At 32.8% G+C, this 21,579-nt stretch overlaps 2 protein-coding genes and 2 long non-coding RNA genes across 5 annotated transcripts in view; 1 reads left to right on the top strand and 3 right to left on the bottom strand.

Annotated features, from left to right (window-relative positions):
• LOC144837361 (uncharacterized) overlaps positions 1-21,579 on the bottom strand; it is a 260,004-nt gene that overhangs the window by 47,307 nt on the left and 191,118 nt on the right. The gene's annotated exons all lie outside the window — the stretch shown is intronic.
• LOC144837306 (bridging integrator 3-like) lies at positions 129-5,103 on the bottom strand. Its single transcript, XM_078692356.1, has 6 exons — positions 5,019-5,103; positions 4,538-4,592; positions 4,411-4,451; positions 3,368-3,563; positions 2,510-2,692; positions 129-1,828 (listed from the first exon to the last, which is right to left on the bottom strand). The coding sequence occupies exons 1-6, from the start codon at positions 5,024-5,026 to the stop codon at positions 1,538-1,540; spliced, it is 774 nt and encodes a 257-aa protein (XP_078548482.1). The 5' UTR covers positions 5,027-5,103; the 3' UTR covers positions 129-1,537.
• On the top strand, positions 6,026-17,640 carry LOC144838376 (transient receptor potential cation channel subfamily M member 3-like). The gene is made up of 22 exons (XM_078693714.1): positions 6,026-6,235; positions 6,341-6,435; positions 6,793-7,033; positions 7,562-7,726; positions 8,249-8,452; positions 8,878-9,064; positions 9,495-9,663; positions 9,810-9,948; positions 10,271-10,343; positions 10,875-10,975; positions 11,515-11,703; positions 12,064-12,214; positions 12,452-12,614; positions 12,752-12,889; positions 13,187-13,538; positions 13,872-14,000; positions 14,254-14,505; positions 14,852-15,038; positions 15,449-15,578; positions 16,112-16,299; positions 16,394-16,526; positions 16,689-17,640. Exons 1-22 carry the CDS (start codon positions 6,026-6,028, stop codon positions 17,455-17,457), a joined length of 4,365 nt encoding a protein of 1,454 aa, XP_078549840.1. The 3' UTR covers positions 17,458-17,640.
• On the bottom strand, positions 13,603-21,452 carry LOC144837360 (uncharacterized). Of its 2 annotated transcripts, XR_013611465.1 has the most exons (4): positions 21,150-21,452; positions 20,887-20,975; positions 20,001-20,223; positions 13,603-13,614 (listed from the first exon to the last, which is right to left on the bottom strand). It is a non-coding gene; the product is annotated as an uncharacterized LOC144837360 (long non-coding RNA). The 2 variants fall into 2 exon arrangements; XR_013611464.1 differs by lacking the exon at positions 13,603-13,614 and having other exon boundaries at positions 19,799-20,223; positions 21,150-21,451.

The raw sequence follows: 21,579 nt of genomic DNA, 5'->3' as shown, positions 1-21,579 counted from the left end.
TCAAATCCTATGCTTGTTGTACAGTACTTCTCTGGTCAAACATTTATTCATTTTTCAAAGTTTTTTTTTAAAATTATAATTAACAGTTCAGACAGACAATAATAATAACAAACAAGGTATTTTGTTTAAATTTCAGATATAATGACAATAAAACATTTATTAATAAATAAAAATACCTACACAATTTAGTAGACAAAATCACACATTAACAAAATACAACACTCACAACTTCAGTTTACAAATTACAATTATACTTTTCCAGTTGGTTCAACTGTTAATTAACAACTCCCTGGTTCAACTTTTTTTTCGTCATAATCTTCAAATAATCAATTAAAATCTTCTACATAACATATATTTGTCTTTCCCAAACATGGTTAATACATAACCAGTTCAGAATTTACAGTTAAAATATATAAGTTTACACATATATAGTAAATTTTGCCTGTAAATATTAGTATTTAAATAAGTTGAAATTGTCACTATGGTAGGTTTAAAATACTCTAATATTCTCAAAGAGGGATACCCCAACCCAACTCAGGATACTAAAAAGGTAGGTCACTATAAAACAACATATATTAATACCATTCATTTATTTTTAAAAATAACTACAATAAAATAATACAGTACATTCTTTACTAATTATCTTCATTAAACTTCTATTTTTGTATAATTAAAATGTATAAAAATTCAGTAGATATTCTTAATCTACTTAAAAAGTTAAAATGACTATTATTGCACATTCACAAAGTTAAATATATATTTAATCAACCAACACAGCACTAAATATTTAGTTTAGTTTTTACTGAATATGTTGCTTTCTGCATTAACCACTACAACTCACTAAGTACTTTAAAGGTGGATACATATTTTTCAATAAATTGTGGGAAAATAGTATATTTTTAGCATTTTAGGATCCATTGTTTTCTAATTCTGTCCCTTTACATTTTAGTTAAAAGCACCATCAACGTTTAGAATACCTACACCTCAGGTGGTTACTTATGTCAGATTTTGTGGAATTCGTCACACTCCCCAAAAATGAATCTTGTTAAAATGTTACATCTTGGCATTGAATTATTACTAATTAAATGCAGGTATTTTTGCATACATTTTAAAGTTAATATTTACTAGTTAGTTACCTGTATTTCATTAGGTTAGTTATAGTAACTGTATTTCACCAAGTTAGTTACTTGTATTTTACTATGTTAGTTAACTGTATTTCACCAAGTTAGTTAACTGTATTTCACTAGGTTAGTTAACTGTATTTTACTAGGTTAGTTAACTGTATTTTACTTGGTAGGTTACCTGTATTTCACTATTAGTCATCTGTATTTTACTTGGTTAGTTACCTTATTTTACTAGGTTTAGGTAACACATGTTGATTAAAATAGTACAAGTGATGTAACTGGTGATGTAACTTATTTAAAGGTTACAAATGAACAGGTTGGCTAGTCTAGGGTGATTATTACTAAACATTGCAAACTGGGCTAGGACTAGATACAGCCCTGCCTTTGGTCACAGATTCAACATCAAATGGAGTTTAGTCATCTATAACAATTGACAGAGCACGAATATCAGATAACTTTTGCTGGAGTATAACTTCATATTTTTCATCGTCGATTACAGAGAACTCTTCTCCTTTCAGGTGGGCTGCTAGTTCAGCGTATATATGGAAACATTCTGTGTAATAGTTGATCTGTGATTTGATAAGGGCTTCAAAGCATGGCTGGAAATATTCTATTCTACCATTGAAGAATTGAGGAAGCTCCTCCATTAGTTTATTGTGTTCTGATTCATAGTCTTCTCTTGCTGCATTTAAAGCTTTCTTAGCCTGAGGAGTTAAACAAATCATATTATTCACTATCATAGTGCCTATAATTGAGATTGGTTGAAATGAGTTGCTTTCTTTCTCCGGTCCGGCAAATAAAATCTCATTTTTCGTTTTTTCTCTATGCTCCACCAATCTTTTTACCAGATATGCGTGAAAACGAAAAGTCGCTAATGCTGTATGCGTAATCTGATGTGAACTGGACCCAGAGCAGGTGTGAAAGGGCCTTTTAGATGTATTAACCCCCAAAAACATGAAAAATAAAGATTAATAAAAAAAGACTTTGAATAGGCCATTTTGCAGTTTTAATCAAGTTAATCACTTCCATAGAAAAATAAATAATGTTTTCACTATAAAAAAGACAAAATAAACGGTTAAATTCAACCAAAAACGGATGGACTTCCAGTCAATTTGAATCCTTTTTTGTGCTTTAAATTACAGTTTTTTAATAATAACTTTTTTTCAATCCAATTTTTGGTCAAAGTGAATAACTATTATGCTATTAAAATGACATATTCAACAAAAACATTTAAAAAAAAAAATTTTTTCAGGGGGACAATATATATTTAAATAGGTAAAATGAGGGCAGATTGGTTATTTTAATTTCTTTTTCTGTATGCATTCCAAACTGATTGTGTTCTGTGATATGACAGTTAAAAAATCAATTAAGGGGAGCATTAGTACCTGTTCAAATTTGACAATATTTGGACCTGTTCTTTCTTTTTCCTGATATTTCTCCATTTTCGCGTGTGCTTTTCTATATTCTTGCAGCAATTGCTCTCGCTTTCTTATGGCTGTATACACACTAGGAAAAATACCACTAAACTTTTTCATGGGATCTATCATACAGTGCTGTGCATTTTCATTCTGAAACAAATAGGTACGCAATAATAAAAAGTAATTTATTAACACAGATATAGAATAGTATGAAATAATTGTATGTAGAAAGTTAAGTTATAAGAAAGTTTAAACTAGGCAGTTAGTGTTTCATACTTGTTTGTCAAATTGTTCAAAACTGTTCCTTGAACATTTAGCAACTTCTGATTCTCCAGTTCAAATTAATTACAAAGCATCCAGTACCATACACTATACAGGATTTAAATTTAACAATTGAAAATAACCAAATGGTGTTAGTTAAAGCTGCCTTGGTTAACACCACAATTGATTTCATTAAGAATTTCAATAAAGGTATTATATCTAAGAAAGGTGGTCTAGGTATTTAGATAAGCACAACCAAATTGTGTTTTAAGAGCCCGTTCGGACTTGTGGTGTAAATTTTGAGATAAACCAACTGTTTCAAAAACCCAACTCATGAGGTGGATTTATCAATTACACCTTAAACTGCAAGCTGATTAACCACAATAAGGAGCAATTTGACATTACTAGTGTAAAAAGATGCATGAAATATGACCTTGCTGGGTACATTTTTTTAGTTTACATGTGTAAATGGTTTGTAGTGCGAACAGTTCGTCTGGTTATTCCCAAGAGCAATTTACAGTAGGTTACAAATGTAATTGAGTCTGAACACAGACTAAGACTTACAAATTGTACCATGAATTCATCAACCCTTGATATACTAGAATACATCTCTTCAAATTCTTTAAAGTCATCCTCTGTGTTCAAGAGAGGGCTTGCAGCCAGGTTTTGTCCTATACGACACTGCAACTTAGACAACTGGGCCATACTGTCTATGCATTTCTTCATATCTTTATATAGTTTCTTGGTAGCTTCATCGAGCCTATGGTAAAAGAATCAGTTGAATACTTAGGGTGGTTTCATACAGTAGCATTAAACTAGATGGCAACTGGGTAGGAATTACTGTTTGAAAATTCTGTTAATCATTACACAGTAGAGGGGTAGGGTAGATTGACTGAGATGATAATTGTGGACAACATAATGACCAAACAACAGTTATTATGGTTATCTGCAGATGTTTACAAACCAATTTGTTGAGGACAGACAAACTGGTGCCGCTTGGTGGCAGCACTTAACATGAAGGGCGTATAGGGGAGAAGCTGTGCGCAATTCAGCCCAGTAGGCTGAAAGTCACAGGTTATTCTCCAATTTACATTTGTTTTTGAGGGCGCTAAAATTGAGGTTTTATTCTTGGAAATGCTAATAGAAGTCTATATATATCATATTTCGTTAAATTAACACTTTAAATTGACAGGTCTTGGTAGTTCTTGGTAGGTCATCTAGTTGACGCAATACGGACATTTGTGACGCAATGTATGCATCAACTCAGTTCGCTTCGCGAACGCGAAGCTTGTCGATTATTTAACATTTTTGGTGTCTAAATCGCGCTAAAATTGAGGTTTTATTGTTGAAAATGCTATTAGAAGTCTATATATATTATATTTCGTTAAATTAACACTTTAAATTGACAGGTCTTGGTAGGTCTTGGTATTTAGGAGGACCCGTTTTTTAAAACTATAACTAGTGCAGTTATTATATGAAATAGATAGAAAGAAAGAAAAAAAAATACAACATTGCAGTTGTTTGTGAAAACGGTTGTAATGCCATCACATTGTGTAATGCAAAAGTTCTTAATAATGGCAATTTTAATTGAGTTAATATTCACTCACACTTCAATTTTCTGTACTTCATCTTCAAATGCTTTTTCATCCTAAAAAAAAAAAAGTAAATATTAAGAGAATACAATACGCTAAATTATATAGAAGATGAAAATTTAATCATATATAAAATACTTACTGTTTTGCTAATGACAGCCTTCTTTGGAGTTGATAAGCGACTAAATGAAGAAAACCTTTAAAATTGAGAAGAAAACGATTTAGATGTAATATAATAGATAGCCTGTTTATTAATATTAAAATAAAATAAGATTAAAAAAATCATTTGGACACCTGCTTAGAAACGTATGATTGGTCTGTAATAAAAAAGAAAAAAACGAACGGCCAAAGGGGTATATAGATATATATTACTACTATACAGTTGGACCATCATAGGCCTTGCCCTACTGTAACTATTACCCCTCTGGGGCTACACGTATCACCCATCATCACCCATCCGGCCCGGTCCACCAGGCCACCGCAGGATTGATATGGACGGTCAAGAGGCCTGGAGTTTGTTGTATTACTTGATAGCCATTATATCGTATATATAATTATTTCTAATAGTTCCGTATTATAAATAATTGAAATTAAATGGGTATTTGTGCAACAAAAATACTCACCAGCTCATTTTATATTAAGAAATATGTTGACATTAATGACGGAAACTCCCTGTTTTTATCTAATAATACGCTTGACTGATCATCAATTTTGGTGCAGCGCCCTCATTCAAATCAAATCCCAAGGAAGAAAACAGAGGGCGTTTTTATAAAAAACCATGGCCACACTGTAAACAACCATTTGTAGTAAAATTGTAAGAGATGTTTTTTGACATTTAAAACAGTAAATTAGTTAATTTAAGATAACAAAGATTTATATATATGATCGTTCCAATTAATTACATTAAAAAAATAGCAGTAGGGCGGATATAATTAGCTAATAACTAGGCCTAGATAGCTAGCCTCTCTCCCCTCTAGTTTGGTTTTTGGTGGTCGGGCAGCCTCATTCCTGTCACTCACTCTGTCTGTAGAGCTGAGTAGAGTAGGCTACCTAACTAGCCTGGGCCCAGAGAAAGACCCTGGTTATTGATTGGTGTGCCACACAGGTCACTGCCATACTGTATACTAGGACCAAGTCTAGAGTAGTACTAGCCTAGTTAGGCTAATACAGTAATAGATAGTGAGTTTGCTAAATTGCCAAAACAAAAAAATGTAAAAATATTATTTTAAATATAAACAAATTCAGCAAGGAAATCCTTGTGCAATTTAAAATTGTGCAAAGATTTCCTTGCGGAATTTCAAATTTTTATTCCGAATCACACACGTCTAGCATATGCATGTTAGTGATACCTTAAGGCCGCTGGAAATACATTACATGGTTCTCGTCATCGCCCGCTCACGATTTTAGGCCCCGCACCCAAAAAAATTTGAAGCGACATTAATAAATATATGAATAAGTTATTGTTTTAATGAATAAGGTGTATAATACTTTGGAAGTACCTACTAAATTCAATTAAAAAAAGTATTTGAAAATATTTCAATTTATAAGTGCCTACTATTGTGTGATATAATGAAAGCCTCACAATTTTTTTGTTTTTTTTAATTTTTAGAAATGAATTAAATCAATGAATATGGACTTCATGCATAAAAACAATGTGGTTCACCCATCAAGTGAGGGGGTGTTAGTCAAACGGAATGTTAAGAAAAGTCTGCGAAGATCGAAGCATGGTACACGGGCTATGATTTTGAACAGCAGACGCAGAAGTCAAAGTAGTATTAACGTATTAACTGAAGACAGCGATACAGAATCTACTCACAGTGTTGTAGATATACCAGAATTGGTAAGCACAGTGAATTGTTTTATGTGTATAATAATAATATTTATGTTTTATCCATTAATTAAGTAAAAAATATAAAAATATTATTTTTATTTCAATTTTCTGTAGGAAAAAAATATTAAAAAGAGAAGTTGGATTGCCACGACATTTTTTAAGAAGGAGTGTTCAAGATATGTTCCACAAGCAGGAAACAAAGATAGAAAGTAAATGCAGATTTTTATTATTTTAAATGAAGCATCATGTATTTTTTAAGAGGTAGATACAGGGGCGATTCCAAGGTTGGGGGGGAAGTGGGTGTAGGAAATTTCGCAAATTGTAAAGCAAAAGATAGGACATCAAATTAAGCTCAGCCCTTCATTTCACCATTTTTAGGCCCTGCCCCCCTCCCCCTATTTAAAAATCCTGGATCTGCCACTGTTCTAGCTTCTCAAACAGGATTTTCCAAGTTTAATATTAATGATAAGAATTTCATTTCAAGTTATTATATTACACAAAACATTCAACTAGTCCACAATGGTATATTTAATAATTAAATTAATTATAGAAATCACTTCTTTCAGGTGCTGCTGTGGTAGACTAAGGAATGAGCATATACAGGAAGCCATACGCCCTCAAATGTGCACAAGCTCAACGCAGACAACAAGTGATCATAAGATTCCGCTACAACCTCAAGGAGACAACCTCAGCGTACAGAGTGAATTTGATGTGAATGCTTGGGATGTACAGAGAGATGTCAAAAAGTTTCCAACAGATGCATTTGGGAAGATTGAGTTTTTAACAGGATTGGAATCATCATCTAGAGTAGCAAATGTGTGTATTTTTTTTTCTTCAAAATTATTTTTTTTAATGATTTTTCTTTTAAAGTTTGTTTGTAATACTTCCCTGCTAAACCCTTGGTATTCTAATTGTGCTTTTAAGATCTGTAATTGTTTTACAGTCAAGCGCATAGCCAGTTCTACTCAAAAGCACCCCCACCTCCCAAGTTTGTTTGTCACTGGCAGTGAAAGTGATGGTAAACATGCCTAACTAGCCTAGCTTATGACACAAGAATCTCCTTTAAAACTCCTTACTACAAACTGAAAGAAGTAGTAAGAAGAGCATATAATATTTATATTATTATTATTATTATAAAATAACTTTATTGTAAAGCTTTGTCTACAATATCAAACTTTATGTGACAAAAAAAATGTGATGTGCAAATAATGGACAAATATTTAGCCATATCACTACCATATTTGAGTACATCACACTTGTCAAACGAAATTCATAGTGTAGACAGAGCTTAACATCAGCATGAGTTGAAACATTTTATTTGTTACTTTTCTTTAGTATGTTCGCATCTCTAACGATACCCACCCAAAACATGTACTGAATCTATTGTCAAAGCACTGGAAGATGCCTATTCCACATCTTGCGATATCCGTAGCAGGTGGTACCAAGAACTTCATATTGAGCAAACAGGATCAAGATACATTCAACAGAGGATTAGTCAAGGTAATTATGGCAGAAGAATGTTCCGAGGAGCACTCTTTGTCCAGTGATTTCCATTTGAAAATAATGATGGAAATAATCTCACTCTTTTCTTAAAGTACAAATGTAATAAAAATAGATAGACAAATCCACTTAAAATATGCTTTCCGTCATCAACTAACTGAACCCTAGTTTAGACATATAACTTTGGTGTGTAGACCAGTTGAAAAATCAGCCAATCAAATCGCAGTATCTATAGTCATGTGATTCTTCAGATCTCCAAAATGACATTCTCTATGGAGAGGCACCACATATTTCTCTAACAGTGGCAAACTCACAGTTTGAACAAAAGTTTGGTACTGTAGTGTTTGGTAGTGTAGACTAGGCTTAAATGGTCAGTGTTTGTACAGGTAAAACGTAGTACTGTTATATAGCCTGGTACTGTTGAAGAATTGACCTAATAGGTCTATGGTTGAAGGTAAACATAAATTTGATACCTGATATGGAATGCAGTCAAAATTAACTGATTTGTTTTCCTTCTTTTAGGCTGCACAAACTGTAGGTGCGTGGATAATTAGCACTGGAGTAAATTGCGGAGTTCACAAGGCGGTTGGCGAAGCAGTTAAAGAAGGTCAAGCGATGAGATGGATTTCAAACAGAGGTCAATCAAGAGCACCGATTCTCTGCCTAGGTGTTGCACCCTGGAGTTATGTAGAGAACTGGCAGTCACTTGTTGGTAAACAGGGAGAGGTAAGATGCCAAGCCTCACATGAATCAAGGCAATCTAACAACAGGACATTGAGCTTGACAAGATATGAACTTGTAACAGTTCTTTGATCTTATGTCTGGCTGCGACAAATACCAACAGTACTGTACTATGTACATATTCTCAGTATCTATTAGAGAGCGTGTTGCAGCCACAGATAAACCCTTTGATCTCTGGAGCTCAACATCCTGTTGTTAGATTGCCTTGCATGAATACAGTAGAACCCCTCCTTTTCAGGAAACACCCTATTAAGAAACGAGGGGAAATATATGTTTAATGTATTTGCTGATAATATTTCATGTTAGTGTATTAACCTTAGAATTTATCTCTACATAATTTATATGATTTAAGTACCCCTCTATACAATGAGATATGATCTATCACCCATTGTGATGGCTTGATTTAACAGGGTCTTTATCCAGCGCAATACAAAGTTAACCCCATCATACAACGTGGGAAGCCAGTCTCGTTAGATCCGCACCACACGCACTTTCTTCTAATTGATGATGGTACCAGGATGTATGGATGCGACGTTGCCTTCCGAGCCAGGCTGGAAGAGACGATGAGGGCACCAAAGTTTACTCAAAATGAAATGGGTAATTTTATTTTTTTAGTTTGTGTATAAGTTTATTGTAAAGCTCTGTCAACACTATCAAATTTTATTTTAAAATGTGATGTGCCCATGATAAAGTCATATCACTACCATATTTGGGCATATCATTACCATATTTGGGTATTTTTGATAGTGTAGACATGAGAACTTTAGAGGTTATACGTATTATGTACGGAATATCTTTGGGTCAATAATTCTGTATGCATAAAATTTGAATAGCTCTAATCAAATGATGCCAATGGTCATGTAAATGTTGTTGTGACACTCAATAAATACCATATTTTTACACTGCCAATGTTTTAAAAAAAGATTACTCATAGATTTTTTAGCATTACAACCTTACTTAAATTTATCCTGTCAATTGTGAAAATACATGTTGAATGCTAAATCTATCATTTGAACATTTTTCACAGAGTCTGGTCTAGGTATTCCTGTGGTAAAGGTTTGCCTTGAGGGTGGTATGGACACAATCTTAGCCACAAGAGAAGCTGTTTTACTCAAAACTCCTGTTGTGTTTTGTGAAGGTACAGGCCGAGCAGCCGATTTGCTTGCATTTGCTAACAAGAATTCTGTCACTATTGAGTAAGTTTCAATTTTCTCCAATAAAAACATATATTTGGAATTACTGCTTGTTTAATATTGCAGTATGGAGGAATATTTGGGTATGTCCCGGACTAAGTAAGTAAGTAATATTTCAATCTAAATTATCATTTTTATTTTTTTCACAGTGGTGTACGAAAAATAAAACCTTCTTTGGAAAGTATAGTACATGATAGGATACACACCGTGTGTCGCATTAATAAAGATCATCACATGATACCAAAACTAAAAGAAGCTATTGATGTTATTATGGAACATGAATCAATGGTAAGAAACATATTAATTATTCATAATAATATTTATTATTAATATTTATAACTTAATACAGTAGTATTCAAAAACTTGATATTCTATATATTTGAAACATTATCTCTTTTGTGAAACTCTGCTTGGATGCAACAAACATCTCCCAACCGTTAAAATTCAAAATGGAACAGTCTAGTCTAGGTTGACATACATAATCATTGTCTATCACACAAAAAAATGTCCTCATATTCCGATATAAAAATGACTTTAAATTCCAACCTCTCTATTAAATACTCTGTTTTTTTGATGAAAATAAATTCTTTGATTTATTATTCCTTTAAAGATTACCATTTTTAGTATGGATGCGGGGGAACAAGCCGATCTTGATTTAGCTGTACTCAAAGCTCTACTCAAAGGTAAATTAAATGTAATAATTTTGATACTAATATTGTACTAAAACACAGAAAATGAACTACTTGCATCTTAATCATGTTAACAATCACAGTTCCTAAATGAAAAAGAGCATTTTGTAACAATTACTGCATTCAATGCCACTCACTATGTTAAATGTTATGTCACCTCACACAAGCTTGACAAAGTATTAATACCAATTTCCACCCTCATCTTAAGGCCTCAGACAGCGTCGTACGACGAGGCCCGACAAGTTGCCTTGTCGGAAGAAAATTAAACATGTTTAAAGTTCTCTCGGCGACCTAAAAACTACTCCCGATATTATCTCAAGACTTGTCGGGATACAACTCAGACAGCGCCGACGAGTCAAGACGTTTTGTCGGGCCTCGTCATACGATGAAGATCACCCATAGAATTTCAATATAGAGAAATTCATATTTGAAATCTTTGTCTTGTGCATGGTTTATTTGTTTTCACTCATATCACTGTCATGCTCATTTCCATGCTGTGAATTTTCACTCCCATCATGTTTCTAGGCCAGACTGCTTCCCCCACATCCCAGCTGAAGTTGGCCTTATCATGGGGCCGAGTAGATGTTGCTGAGAGCATGATTTTCAGTGGTATTAATGATTGGCCAGTAAGTACTAAAAACACTTTGCATGCATATTTACTACTGTATATTGTTTAATTATTAAAGGTAAAACATGACATCACCATATTTTACTGGTTTGAACCATTACAACCATGTTCAGTACAGTTCACATCACCTTGTTGTAAGCCTTGCATTATGCATCATGTTTTAACCTCAAACATTTAAAATTGATAAATCATATACTGTAGTACTATGTTTAAGAATATTTGGTTTTATAGTATCCTATGTGTCTCTACTGTATACTGGAATTACCACAAGTTCTTGTAAACTCTACGACGCCTGAAAATTGTTAATAGGAAGCTTGCGATTTGCAATGACCATATTAATTCAATGTGTGTGTGTGTGTTGATATGTGCTTCGTCCCTCGATTCCTTAACACAGGTCTGGTGGATTCTTTTATATGGACATGATCACTACCATATTTGGGCACATCACACTTTTTTTGTCAAACTAGTTTGATAGTGTAGACAGAGCTTACATTTTCATATTTGAATGCTGTATCTGTGATATTTTTGTAATTTTAGCCTGGTAGTCTTGACACCTTTGTGACTCAGGCTTTGATGGAGAACAGAGTTGACTTCTTAGAACTGTTTCTAGAAAAAGGCGCCATCATGAAAGAATATCTGACAGTTTCCAGACTACGTGACCTGTATAACAAAGCCGAAACAAACAATTTTTTTCGCACGTTTATAGTGGACATAACTCGTGGTGAGGTAAGAATATAAATCAAAAGGTCCACTAATTAATTACTTTTGACCCTGTATGGGTGTAGATCATCAACAAGTGAATACTGGAGTGTTCTTTTGTTATTTGTTATCTCCAAACAATTCCTGATAGAACCAATCTTTTTGGTGTCAGTATGTAGGACTCTTTGAGTTCTTGGGATTTTAATAAATGAATGTAATTTTACTCTCTGTAAAAATCAGTATTAATACTGTATGTTTAATCTCTTTAATTTCAGAGATTTTATAATTATTTTTATTTTTATCAATCAATTGTATGTTGGACATAGGAGCAACATCTTTATGTCTCAACCAGAGGATGTTTAATGTATTGTTAATTTCTTTTTGCAGTTAGCTGATCCGTTTTACCTGCATCATGTTCGAAAATTAATCCGGTCGTTAATGGGAGCTCATGAAGCACCTTTGTACAATCACGATCGCAACATTAGTGCAATTGGACCGGAGTGTAAAGCGCTTGTAGCAATGTCAACATGCTTATCAGGTAATCAACAAGAATCGCCATCATTGTCCATGTTTATCATCATCATTATCATTTATCATCAACTGTATTATCAATATCATTATCACCTGATCATTGTCATCTTTGTAATTTGTATCTTCTTCATCAACATCTATAAAAACATATTACAGCTAACATTGATAATTTCTGTCTGCCCAGTCCTTTTTTTTTTCCATTTGGTAATTACGTATATCACGGAAGAACAATTTAATTTTGTAGGTTTGATGCTTCCTTATGTTGCTCAGGTAGAGTTTCTGAATCAAACAAACAGCGAACAGTTATCGATAGGTGAGAATTTCTCGGTGGCTGAGCTTGTTAACCCTGGCATGCACTTTCCACGACCTTTTAGAGAGCTTTTCTTGTGGGCAGTTCTAGTTGGAAGGTATGTTTCTATTTTGGTTGTGTTAATGTATACATAATATATAAAAAAAAAGCAGTTGTATTTGTATTTTAATTTATGTAGTAGTTTTTATGATTGAATAAAGTACCGTCGTTTGTATGTGTTTTACTTTCAAATAGGATGGACCTAGCAGAATTCTTCTGGGAGAGAGGAGAAGACCCAGTTTGTTTAGCCATCGTTGCATCAAGGATGTTACGTTCAATGTCAAAAAGAGCACAAGATCCAGATGACAAACTTAAGCTTCTTGAAAACTCAAGGTAATAAGGATTTTCGCAAATAGCTTGATTTCACGAGGAGCGTCATTGCACAATGCATGATGGGAAGGGTTTGGGTACTTCATTTGTTGTTTGTACATATGCGCTGTGGCGTTTTCTCCCAAACCCTTCCCACCATGTGCGATAAACCTTATGAAGCATTTTAAACACTGAACAATTATTCACAATTATAATTGTGAAAATGATTATCTTGTCTGTTACATTAGTTTACAGTATGTTTTACTATTTTAATTTTTCTAATTCACATTAAATATGTACATATATATTCTTTTGTTTCAGACAATTTGAGAAACTTGCAATCTGTGTAGTTGATGAATGCTATGAGACTGATGAAGATCTAGCCCAGATGATGATTGAGATTCCACACCAGCAGTGGGGAGGTATGAACACCCTAACCATTGCTGCCGAGTCAGAAGCGGAAGAATTCATCTCCCGTCCATGTGCCCAGGCTGTCATCCAGAACATTTGGATGGATGGAATGCGGTGCTCGTCAAGGAAAGCGTTTTTTGTTTTGCTTGTACCGCTACTGTTGACTGTGATTCCGTACAGGAAGGATTTTGTTTCAAAAACAATGCGAGAGAAAGTGTGGATGTTTTACAACGCCCCTGTAACCAAGTTCTTTGCTGGATTGGTAAGATTATTTCAAATTTTACTTAACTTGCACTACCCATACACCAAATTCAGGTGGCACCACCCTTGAAGACAATCTAAAAAATATACAAAAAAGAAGGAATTGGAGTTGAAACATCACAATTTTTGTCACATAAAGTTTGATAGTGTAGACAGAGCTTTATACCCACACCAAATAAGTACTGTCTATTTCATTATCCAATATTTTTTTTAATTATATTTTTTTCTGGCTTTAGAACTTATTTGGATGAACATAGTTTGTGCTTACTGTTCTCTGTTTTCATTTATCACACATAAATTATGAATATAAATATGCTGTATCTTATTTTTTTAGATTACATATTTGATGTTACTTCTACTGTTCAGCTACGTGTTAATCTTCGATTTTCAACAAGAGCCGTCACGTTATGAAGTTGCTTTATTTATATGGATTTGTAGCCTTATTATTGAAGAATTTCGACAGGTAATTTAAATATAAATGACAATATTTATTTAATTTATTATTTATATATAGGATTTTACTGAGCAACTTCTTATAATTTATTGATCATTTACTCCTAATGTTTTCCATAAGAAAAGTTGTCTTAAACTGTAATTCCAATGAAAGTAAAGTTTTTTTTTCATCTTGTTACTCATGTGCAAGTTACTTATTCAGTCTTTTACAGTTTAATAATTGTTTATGTTTATAATTGTTCTTCGTTCTTTTCTACCTTTAGTTGGCAATACCAAATGAGTTTGAGACTTGGTATCAGAAAGTTCGTCAGTGGAAACGCAGTGTGTGGAATTGGATAGATGCAGCAATGCTGAGCCTAGCCTGTCTTGGCTTTGGTCTACACTGGACCATAGAGTGGGTTCATGGTGCCAAAGGGTGTTACTCTGCGAGCTGTTTCTTATTCTATGTCAGGCTACTTAGGATGTATGCTGTCAGTACTAATCTTGGTCCTAAGATGGTTATGATAAGAAAAATGGTATGGAATATTAATTGTTTATAAATATTGTACATAACTTAATGTCTATTTTTTGATTGGAAAACTAAGTTTTAGAATGCTAGTAAATTGTGAATCTAAGAAAACCTAATTTACATTAAAAAAAAACCTATTCTCCACATTATGGCATATAAATCATGTCAAGTGTTATAGGCGTCGCTTGCAGTACAGTATGCATCACCTATGGAACCCATACTAGTTTAAAGTTGATATATTTGTCACATATGTGATGCTGTATTGCAGTATTTGCCTATGATACTGTGGATTATAGATGCAGTACTGTATATGTATTACAATTGCTTAGTTGAGATAACATTTACTTTTGCAGATTCGTGAGCTGATATTTTTTCTCTGTATCTTGCTTGTGTTCATGGTTGGCTATGGTGTAGCTAGTCAATCCCTTCTCTTTCCCAATCAAACAAACGTTTCTGAGGCCATTGTTGGTATCTTCTACATGCCTTACTTCCAGATTCTTGGTGAATTATTTCTGGAGGTTGCAGTTGACGGTAATAATAGTTTTTTACTTAAAATCAATATTACTGAATTGTATAAGCATTATAAGTATGTTTAAAGCAAAATGTGTGGTTTCATACTGTTATTATACATACCTATTCAGGGGGACACCTGCAGATGTAGTGTTAAACATACATTTTCCTATGAAACTGTCCCCTAATAGGGGTTCTCCTTGATAGAGGTGTCTCCTGAATAGGGTGGCCAAAAAGGAGTGGTTTTTCTGTTTTTATTTAGTTCACAATGATGGTTTACCACAGTTAACAGGTTTAATACAGTAGCTAATAATCTATAATGTAATCTTTGATTTACAAAGACAAAGATTATGTTTAAAGAATCTGTAGTGCATTGATATACAGCAGACATCACATAAAGATTTCTGATTTTGTCTGTCTTTTTGCAGGCAAGCTGGAAGATTGTAGTAACGACCCTGCTGACGGACTTCACCCATGTCCCGAGAAACACGTCTTAGTTTCTGTATTTTTAGTCATCTATTTGTTGATAGGAAATGTGCTGCTCTTGAACCTACTGATTGCAATATTCAGGTGAGAATTGGTTTACCTTCTTTTGGCTTACTGTTCTGAAGGACCAACAAATATGGTATAGAAGTACATCACTGCATTCATCAGCACCATTATGTAGTATAGGACTACTACAGCTGACTGTCCCAATACCAGACTCTCTGAAAACCTTAAACTCTCCCAAAACCAGACTTTTCTTGAGGTACAAAGTGCCACAATTTCTTTTTTGACCATTAAAACACATTCGGAATACAAGAAGTTGACTGTAAATCAGGTACAGTACATTTGTATTACTGTGATTGGATATATATTCAATTTTCCAGAAGAACATTACTGTCATTATTATTTTGGTTATTTAACAGCATCCAAAAAAAGTGTGATCCAAATATGGGAGTGATATTCACAAATATTGTAGTGATGACATCATCATGTCTATATATGGGCACATCACATTTTGTTGTCGCATAAAGTTTGATAGTGTAGACAGAGCTTAAGTTATACCATTTTGCATTTTATTTTCATCTCCTCAGTTTTGTATTTTATTTTCACCTCCTCAGTTTTGTATTTGATGAAGTCCAAAGCAAGGCACTTCAGATATGGAGGTATGAACTGTATGCATTGGTGATGGAGTATGCTGATAGACCAGCCATTCCAGCTCCCTTTATAATATTTCAACATTTCTTTATGATTCTCTCATGGGTGTATAGAATGATTAATATATCATGCAGTGAATTCGTTCAAAAAGGTATTTATTTTTCTTTACTGTTTTCCTTTATCCTTTACATCGGAAACAAAGTTAGCATTTCTCAATATTTATATCGACTTATTGTTTTTAAAAGGTCCATTATACAATCCAAAGAAGAAAATTGAGTTAAGAGTGTTTGAAAAAGAATGTGCTGCAAGTTACCGTCGCAAGAAAGCAAATTTTGAAAGCTCACAAGTGACGGAAAAAGTTGATAGAATTGAGAAAAAGTAAGGAAAATACAGTATTTTATGAAAATTATGGGTTGTGATGTGGTTGTAATTGGACCATTTAATTTGTATCAAAGATATACTTTATGTTTCTTTTACATTAATTTGGTAAAATTTCCTTTTACAAAAAAGCACTAAAATAAATTCTTTTTAATTTAACAGGCTTGAAGAATCAATCAAACAGTCAGAAAATGCTAAAGATGATTTTAATCAACATTTTGTGAATTTGAACAAAAGTATGAAAAGGAAAACATCGCATATTGAGCTGCCACTTAGAGAAGGGTTTTCAAGTTACTCTCACGAACTTCTTGAGAAAGATGTACCATACACACAAAAGGTCAAAGTTGAGGAAATACCAAGTAATGAACAGCCAGTTAGAGACTCAGGAATGATAATTGAAGGTATGAACCGGAACAATGCACAGTTGCAGAAGTTACGTATTGAAGACGAGACAAAAGACGATACAAAGAAACTTGAAGAGAAAGAATTACCAACTAGAGATAATGAAATCCACAATCAGGTTGGTCTTCTTTACCCCCACGAGAAATCTTCATCATCATTGATCGATGAATTTGATGGCGCTCTTAAGCATACAAGGAAAAAGAGACGCAAGTTTAAGCAATCGAAGAAGCTGAATGATTCTGATTGTTTTCCTATTCCTGAGCACCTCAAAAGTGAAGAGTCATTCTTAGACGGTAGCGATGTGGAACAAGCTAGCCTCACCTTTGATGAAAACGTGGTGCAAAGTAGTTTGTCGAATCTGCAGGTGATTGCTAGACAGCAGGCTACAGCATTTGTTGATCTGAAGAGAGGAATTGATCTTCAGATGCAACTGGTGCAGGCTAAACTGCTGAAGCTGGAGGAGGATTCGAAAGGAAACAAACATATGTTGGAAAGAATTGAACATCTTCTAGAAAAAAAAAGTCCTTGAAAATATAGAAGAAGTTCCATATGTAAAATGTAGGTCATCACTTGATTCTATATACATCTTGCATAGAATAACATAAGTCATACAATAATTAGTATACTATGTGATGTATGTACAACTCAACTCAATAAACAAACTCTACTATGTGACCACACCCTCTGAAACCAATGTGTTAAGTTACATTCTATGTATAATGAGCCACCAGTATTATGAACCATATTATCAAGAATCGTTGCTTATGTTTGTAGACAAATTTTACTTTGAAAACAATAACAATTTCTGTCTGCTTTTACTCTTTTTTTTTTATCACAGTGTGCCAATAATATATATTACATTAAGTTTTTTTATGTGAAAATTCTCAGGGAAAGTTCTTGTGTTTTTTAAAGAAATCATTTGATGTGTCAGTAAAATCATATTCTTGTAATTATGTCGTTTTTTTATTAGCGGTAATTTTTATAGTTTTTGTCTTTCTACTTTCATAACATTCATATGTGTGTGAGCAAACATGCTTGTGATTTGTAATAGTTTATTTATATGATATGCATTTTTATCATAGCTTTAATTTTTACATGTTATAAATTTGAAGTTTGTAAATGTGTCAGGACTGCCATAAATATTAAGAGAAAGATGTCCAACAATCAATACTGCCTGTACCAAGCACAATGTTAAGCCCTGTCTACACTATCAAACTTTATGCGACAACAAAATGTGATGTGCCCATATATGGACACGAAGACATCATATCACAAACATATTTGGGCACATCACACAGTTTGATAGTGTAGACAGAGCTTAAGTCTTTTTATTATTTGGCAAATTACTATAGTAGTTAGAGAGGAGCACATGCATAGTTTAGAATTTGAATACTGTAATGCTATTAATTTAGAACAAAATACATTTCTACAACTGTTTAGCATCTGTCTTATGCAGAAGGCTACATATCTGTATAGTATATACTGAAATATTTACCTTTTTATTGAATGAACTATTTAATTTATTGTCTTTCATGTGAGTTTGCAATTTGTTATGTATTTTAATATCGCTGTATGAATATAGTAAATTATGTGTCAATATGTACTGTAATTCTGTACTAGATTATTTAAAATGTACATTTAGGCCTATATTTAATGTTAAACATTTAGGTTTTCACCTTGATTTAAACCACATTCATTAATTAAATTAACATTACATAATATTTAAAAAACAAATATGAATTGTACTGTAAAAGTTACCAATAATAATAATATTAACACTACTCCGTCCACAAATCAATTGAAAATATTTACATTTAAAATTGTTATGTATTTAAGTCGGTTGGACCACTAAAGCAAATGTGTTGTGATACTAAATAGTACTAACAAATTTAGTCTACTAGACGTAATTTCTACTCCGTCCAGAACTCAATTGATTACATTACATTTTACATTTAGAATTGTTATCTATTTAATATAAGTAGGTTTGACTAATAAAACAAATGTGTTGTAATAATGAATAGTACTAATAAATTTAGTTTAGAAGTAATTTATAATGTTGATAATAATTATTCTATTAAAAGCATGCTAGTTATTTCATGAGTTTGATACGATACGAAAATAGAAGTATACATTCCACTTTATCGTTCTTTTAAACAGTGCAAATAATTTTCCGTCCGATCATTGTTTTAAAATAATTATTATTCTATTGAATATGCCTATAAAACTTACAATAAGAAAGTATATGTATACGTACATTGCAGTTTATCGTTCAATTTAAAAATATGTTTATAATCATGTTGGAAATATTCTATTATAACATGTTTTTTATTACAAATATGTAGTTTAAAACACTGCGAAAATAAAGATATAACTTGCAAATAACTTTCCGTCCGATCATTGTTTAAAAATAAGTATTATTCTATTGAATATGCCTGTAAAACTTACAATACGAAAATAAAGGTATATACATTCCAGTTTATCGTTCATTTAACATTACAAATATGTTTCCGTCCGATTTTAAATGTAGTTTATAATCATGTTGGAATTATTCTATTATTATAACATGTTTTTTATTACAAATATGTAGTTTCAAACACTGCGAAAATAAAGATATAACATTCCATTATCGTTCTTTTTAACAGGGCAAGCATGTGTCCGTCCGATTATGTTTTCTGTCATGCTGCCAAAATAAACTGAGCAAAGATAATGTTCAAATACAGTACACGATTTAGTGTCTATATTACATTTGTATATTTTGTGTTATTTTATTCTAGATATTTATATTGTCCTACTATCATGTTTATCAATGTTTGTTATATATTGTGAGATGGTCAGTAGATGGTCAAATTAAACAAGTTTCACAACTATGATCCATTTTGTACACATATTTTGCTTTTTAAACTTTAAAATTGTCAGTTAGGCCTTCATAATAATATAATCAATAGTTTTGATCGAACCATTGAGGGATTATTTTAACATTAACTAATTCCTCTCTGCTTTAACTATGTAATGGACGTATAAAAAAAGTATTGCTCAATTGATTAAACTCTTTATAGTATCATCACGGCGGACCTTTTGTTCAGATACCGCTACACGTCATCCCCACAATCATTTCCTATATAAAATTATCCGTTTATAAACACGACTTCGACATCGTTGATGTACTACTGTACTGTGTCGAATGCCGTTAAATAGCAGGTAGGCTACTCTTCCCTGACTATTATCAATCTTCATTTTATTTCGATACACAATCACAATCTTCTAAGTTACGAATCTGTTTTTCAACTTCTTTGTACTGAAAATAAAAAAAGATTACCATTATTCGTTACTATGTAGTTATCTGTATAAGAGACAAATGTATAACTTCTGTTTTTCTACAGAAAAAGAAAAATAGATTAAAATGTTTGCCTCGTGACCGGTCTCTCATGACTCTGCCTCGAACTTTTATTTCATTTAACTCATGCTTTGTCTTGTTTCTCTAGGCCTATAGTAATACAATATTTGTTGTAATGTAATACCTATTCTATCCTTCAATTTTTGATCAAAACATCGAAAAAGTTTGTTAAACAAATCACCACTCTCCTCATCTAGGATGTTCTCTATTGATTTTAAGTGTGGATACTCATACTCGATATAGAGGGCGCAAAACTTTGCATATAATTTGCATGTAATTAACAAGGTGTGCAGTCTGCATTATGTGATACAACGACAAGGCGTGTGTAAAACTTACTGTCATACTCCCTACGAGGTGTATTCATTTAATGTATTAAATAGTGTGAATAGTGTTGAATAAAGTAATTGAAATTTTTTTATGATGTTCCTTTCGCGTATTATTCATTTCATGCGCACGTCTTGGCCAAGCCTTGACATTGTACTACTTAGCTAGGTATGTTATTTCCAAGCTAGCCAGGTGGACAGCGATCGGGACACCTTCAAGAAAATATGCAAATAAACTTACTCTTTTACTGAGACTGTGTGCTGTTCGTTTTAAATCCAATATTTTTTCTTCCAATTCGTTATGATCTCGACATCCAATGCAGTAATTGTCTGAAATGACCGTAAAATAATAATATAAAGTTAATTCCCTCACCTTATATTTTATGTACGTTTGAAATTGAAAACTATTACACGTTGTCTGATCATATCCGATATGTGGCCTAAGTATGATTTAGACTAAATATTATTATGTTGGCCTACTATGCGTAATATATTAAAACTTACCAGCCACGGGCACCTTTTCCTTACATTGTGCTTGGAATACGAGAAAACAAGCCAACAAAACTATAAATAAAATGTTTTTCATGTTTATATTTGTCACTTCGTCTCCTACCTTGTCACTTTCACTGCCCGCAGTACGATAATAACACGGTAACCGGATGCTCTGGCTTCAAAACTACAATCTATGACAATTATATAGGGCTATTTACCCTTGAAAAAATATAAACGGGATGTAGCGCTTCCTTATATTCCATTTTGCGGTATAATTAAAAACCGTAACATTGATAAAACGCATTATTAATTTCTTATGAAGAACTGTACATTGGAATCATAAAAATATATTAAAAGGATAGTTAGTTAGTTGATTCAAATAAGACTATGTGCGTTATTCAATGTTATCCGTATCGACTGCCTGTATAGGTGAAACAATTTA

The sequence above is a fragment of the Antedon bifida genome, chromosome 3, assembly GCF_963402885.1.
Source record: "Antedon bifida chromosome 3, ecAntBifi1.1, whole genome shotgun sequence".
Taxonomy (NCBI): Eukaryota; Metazoa; Echinodermata; class Crinoidea; order Comatulida; family Antedonidae; genus Antedon; species Antedon bifida.
This window is presented reverse-complemented; position numbering and strand designations above follow the sequence as displayed.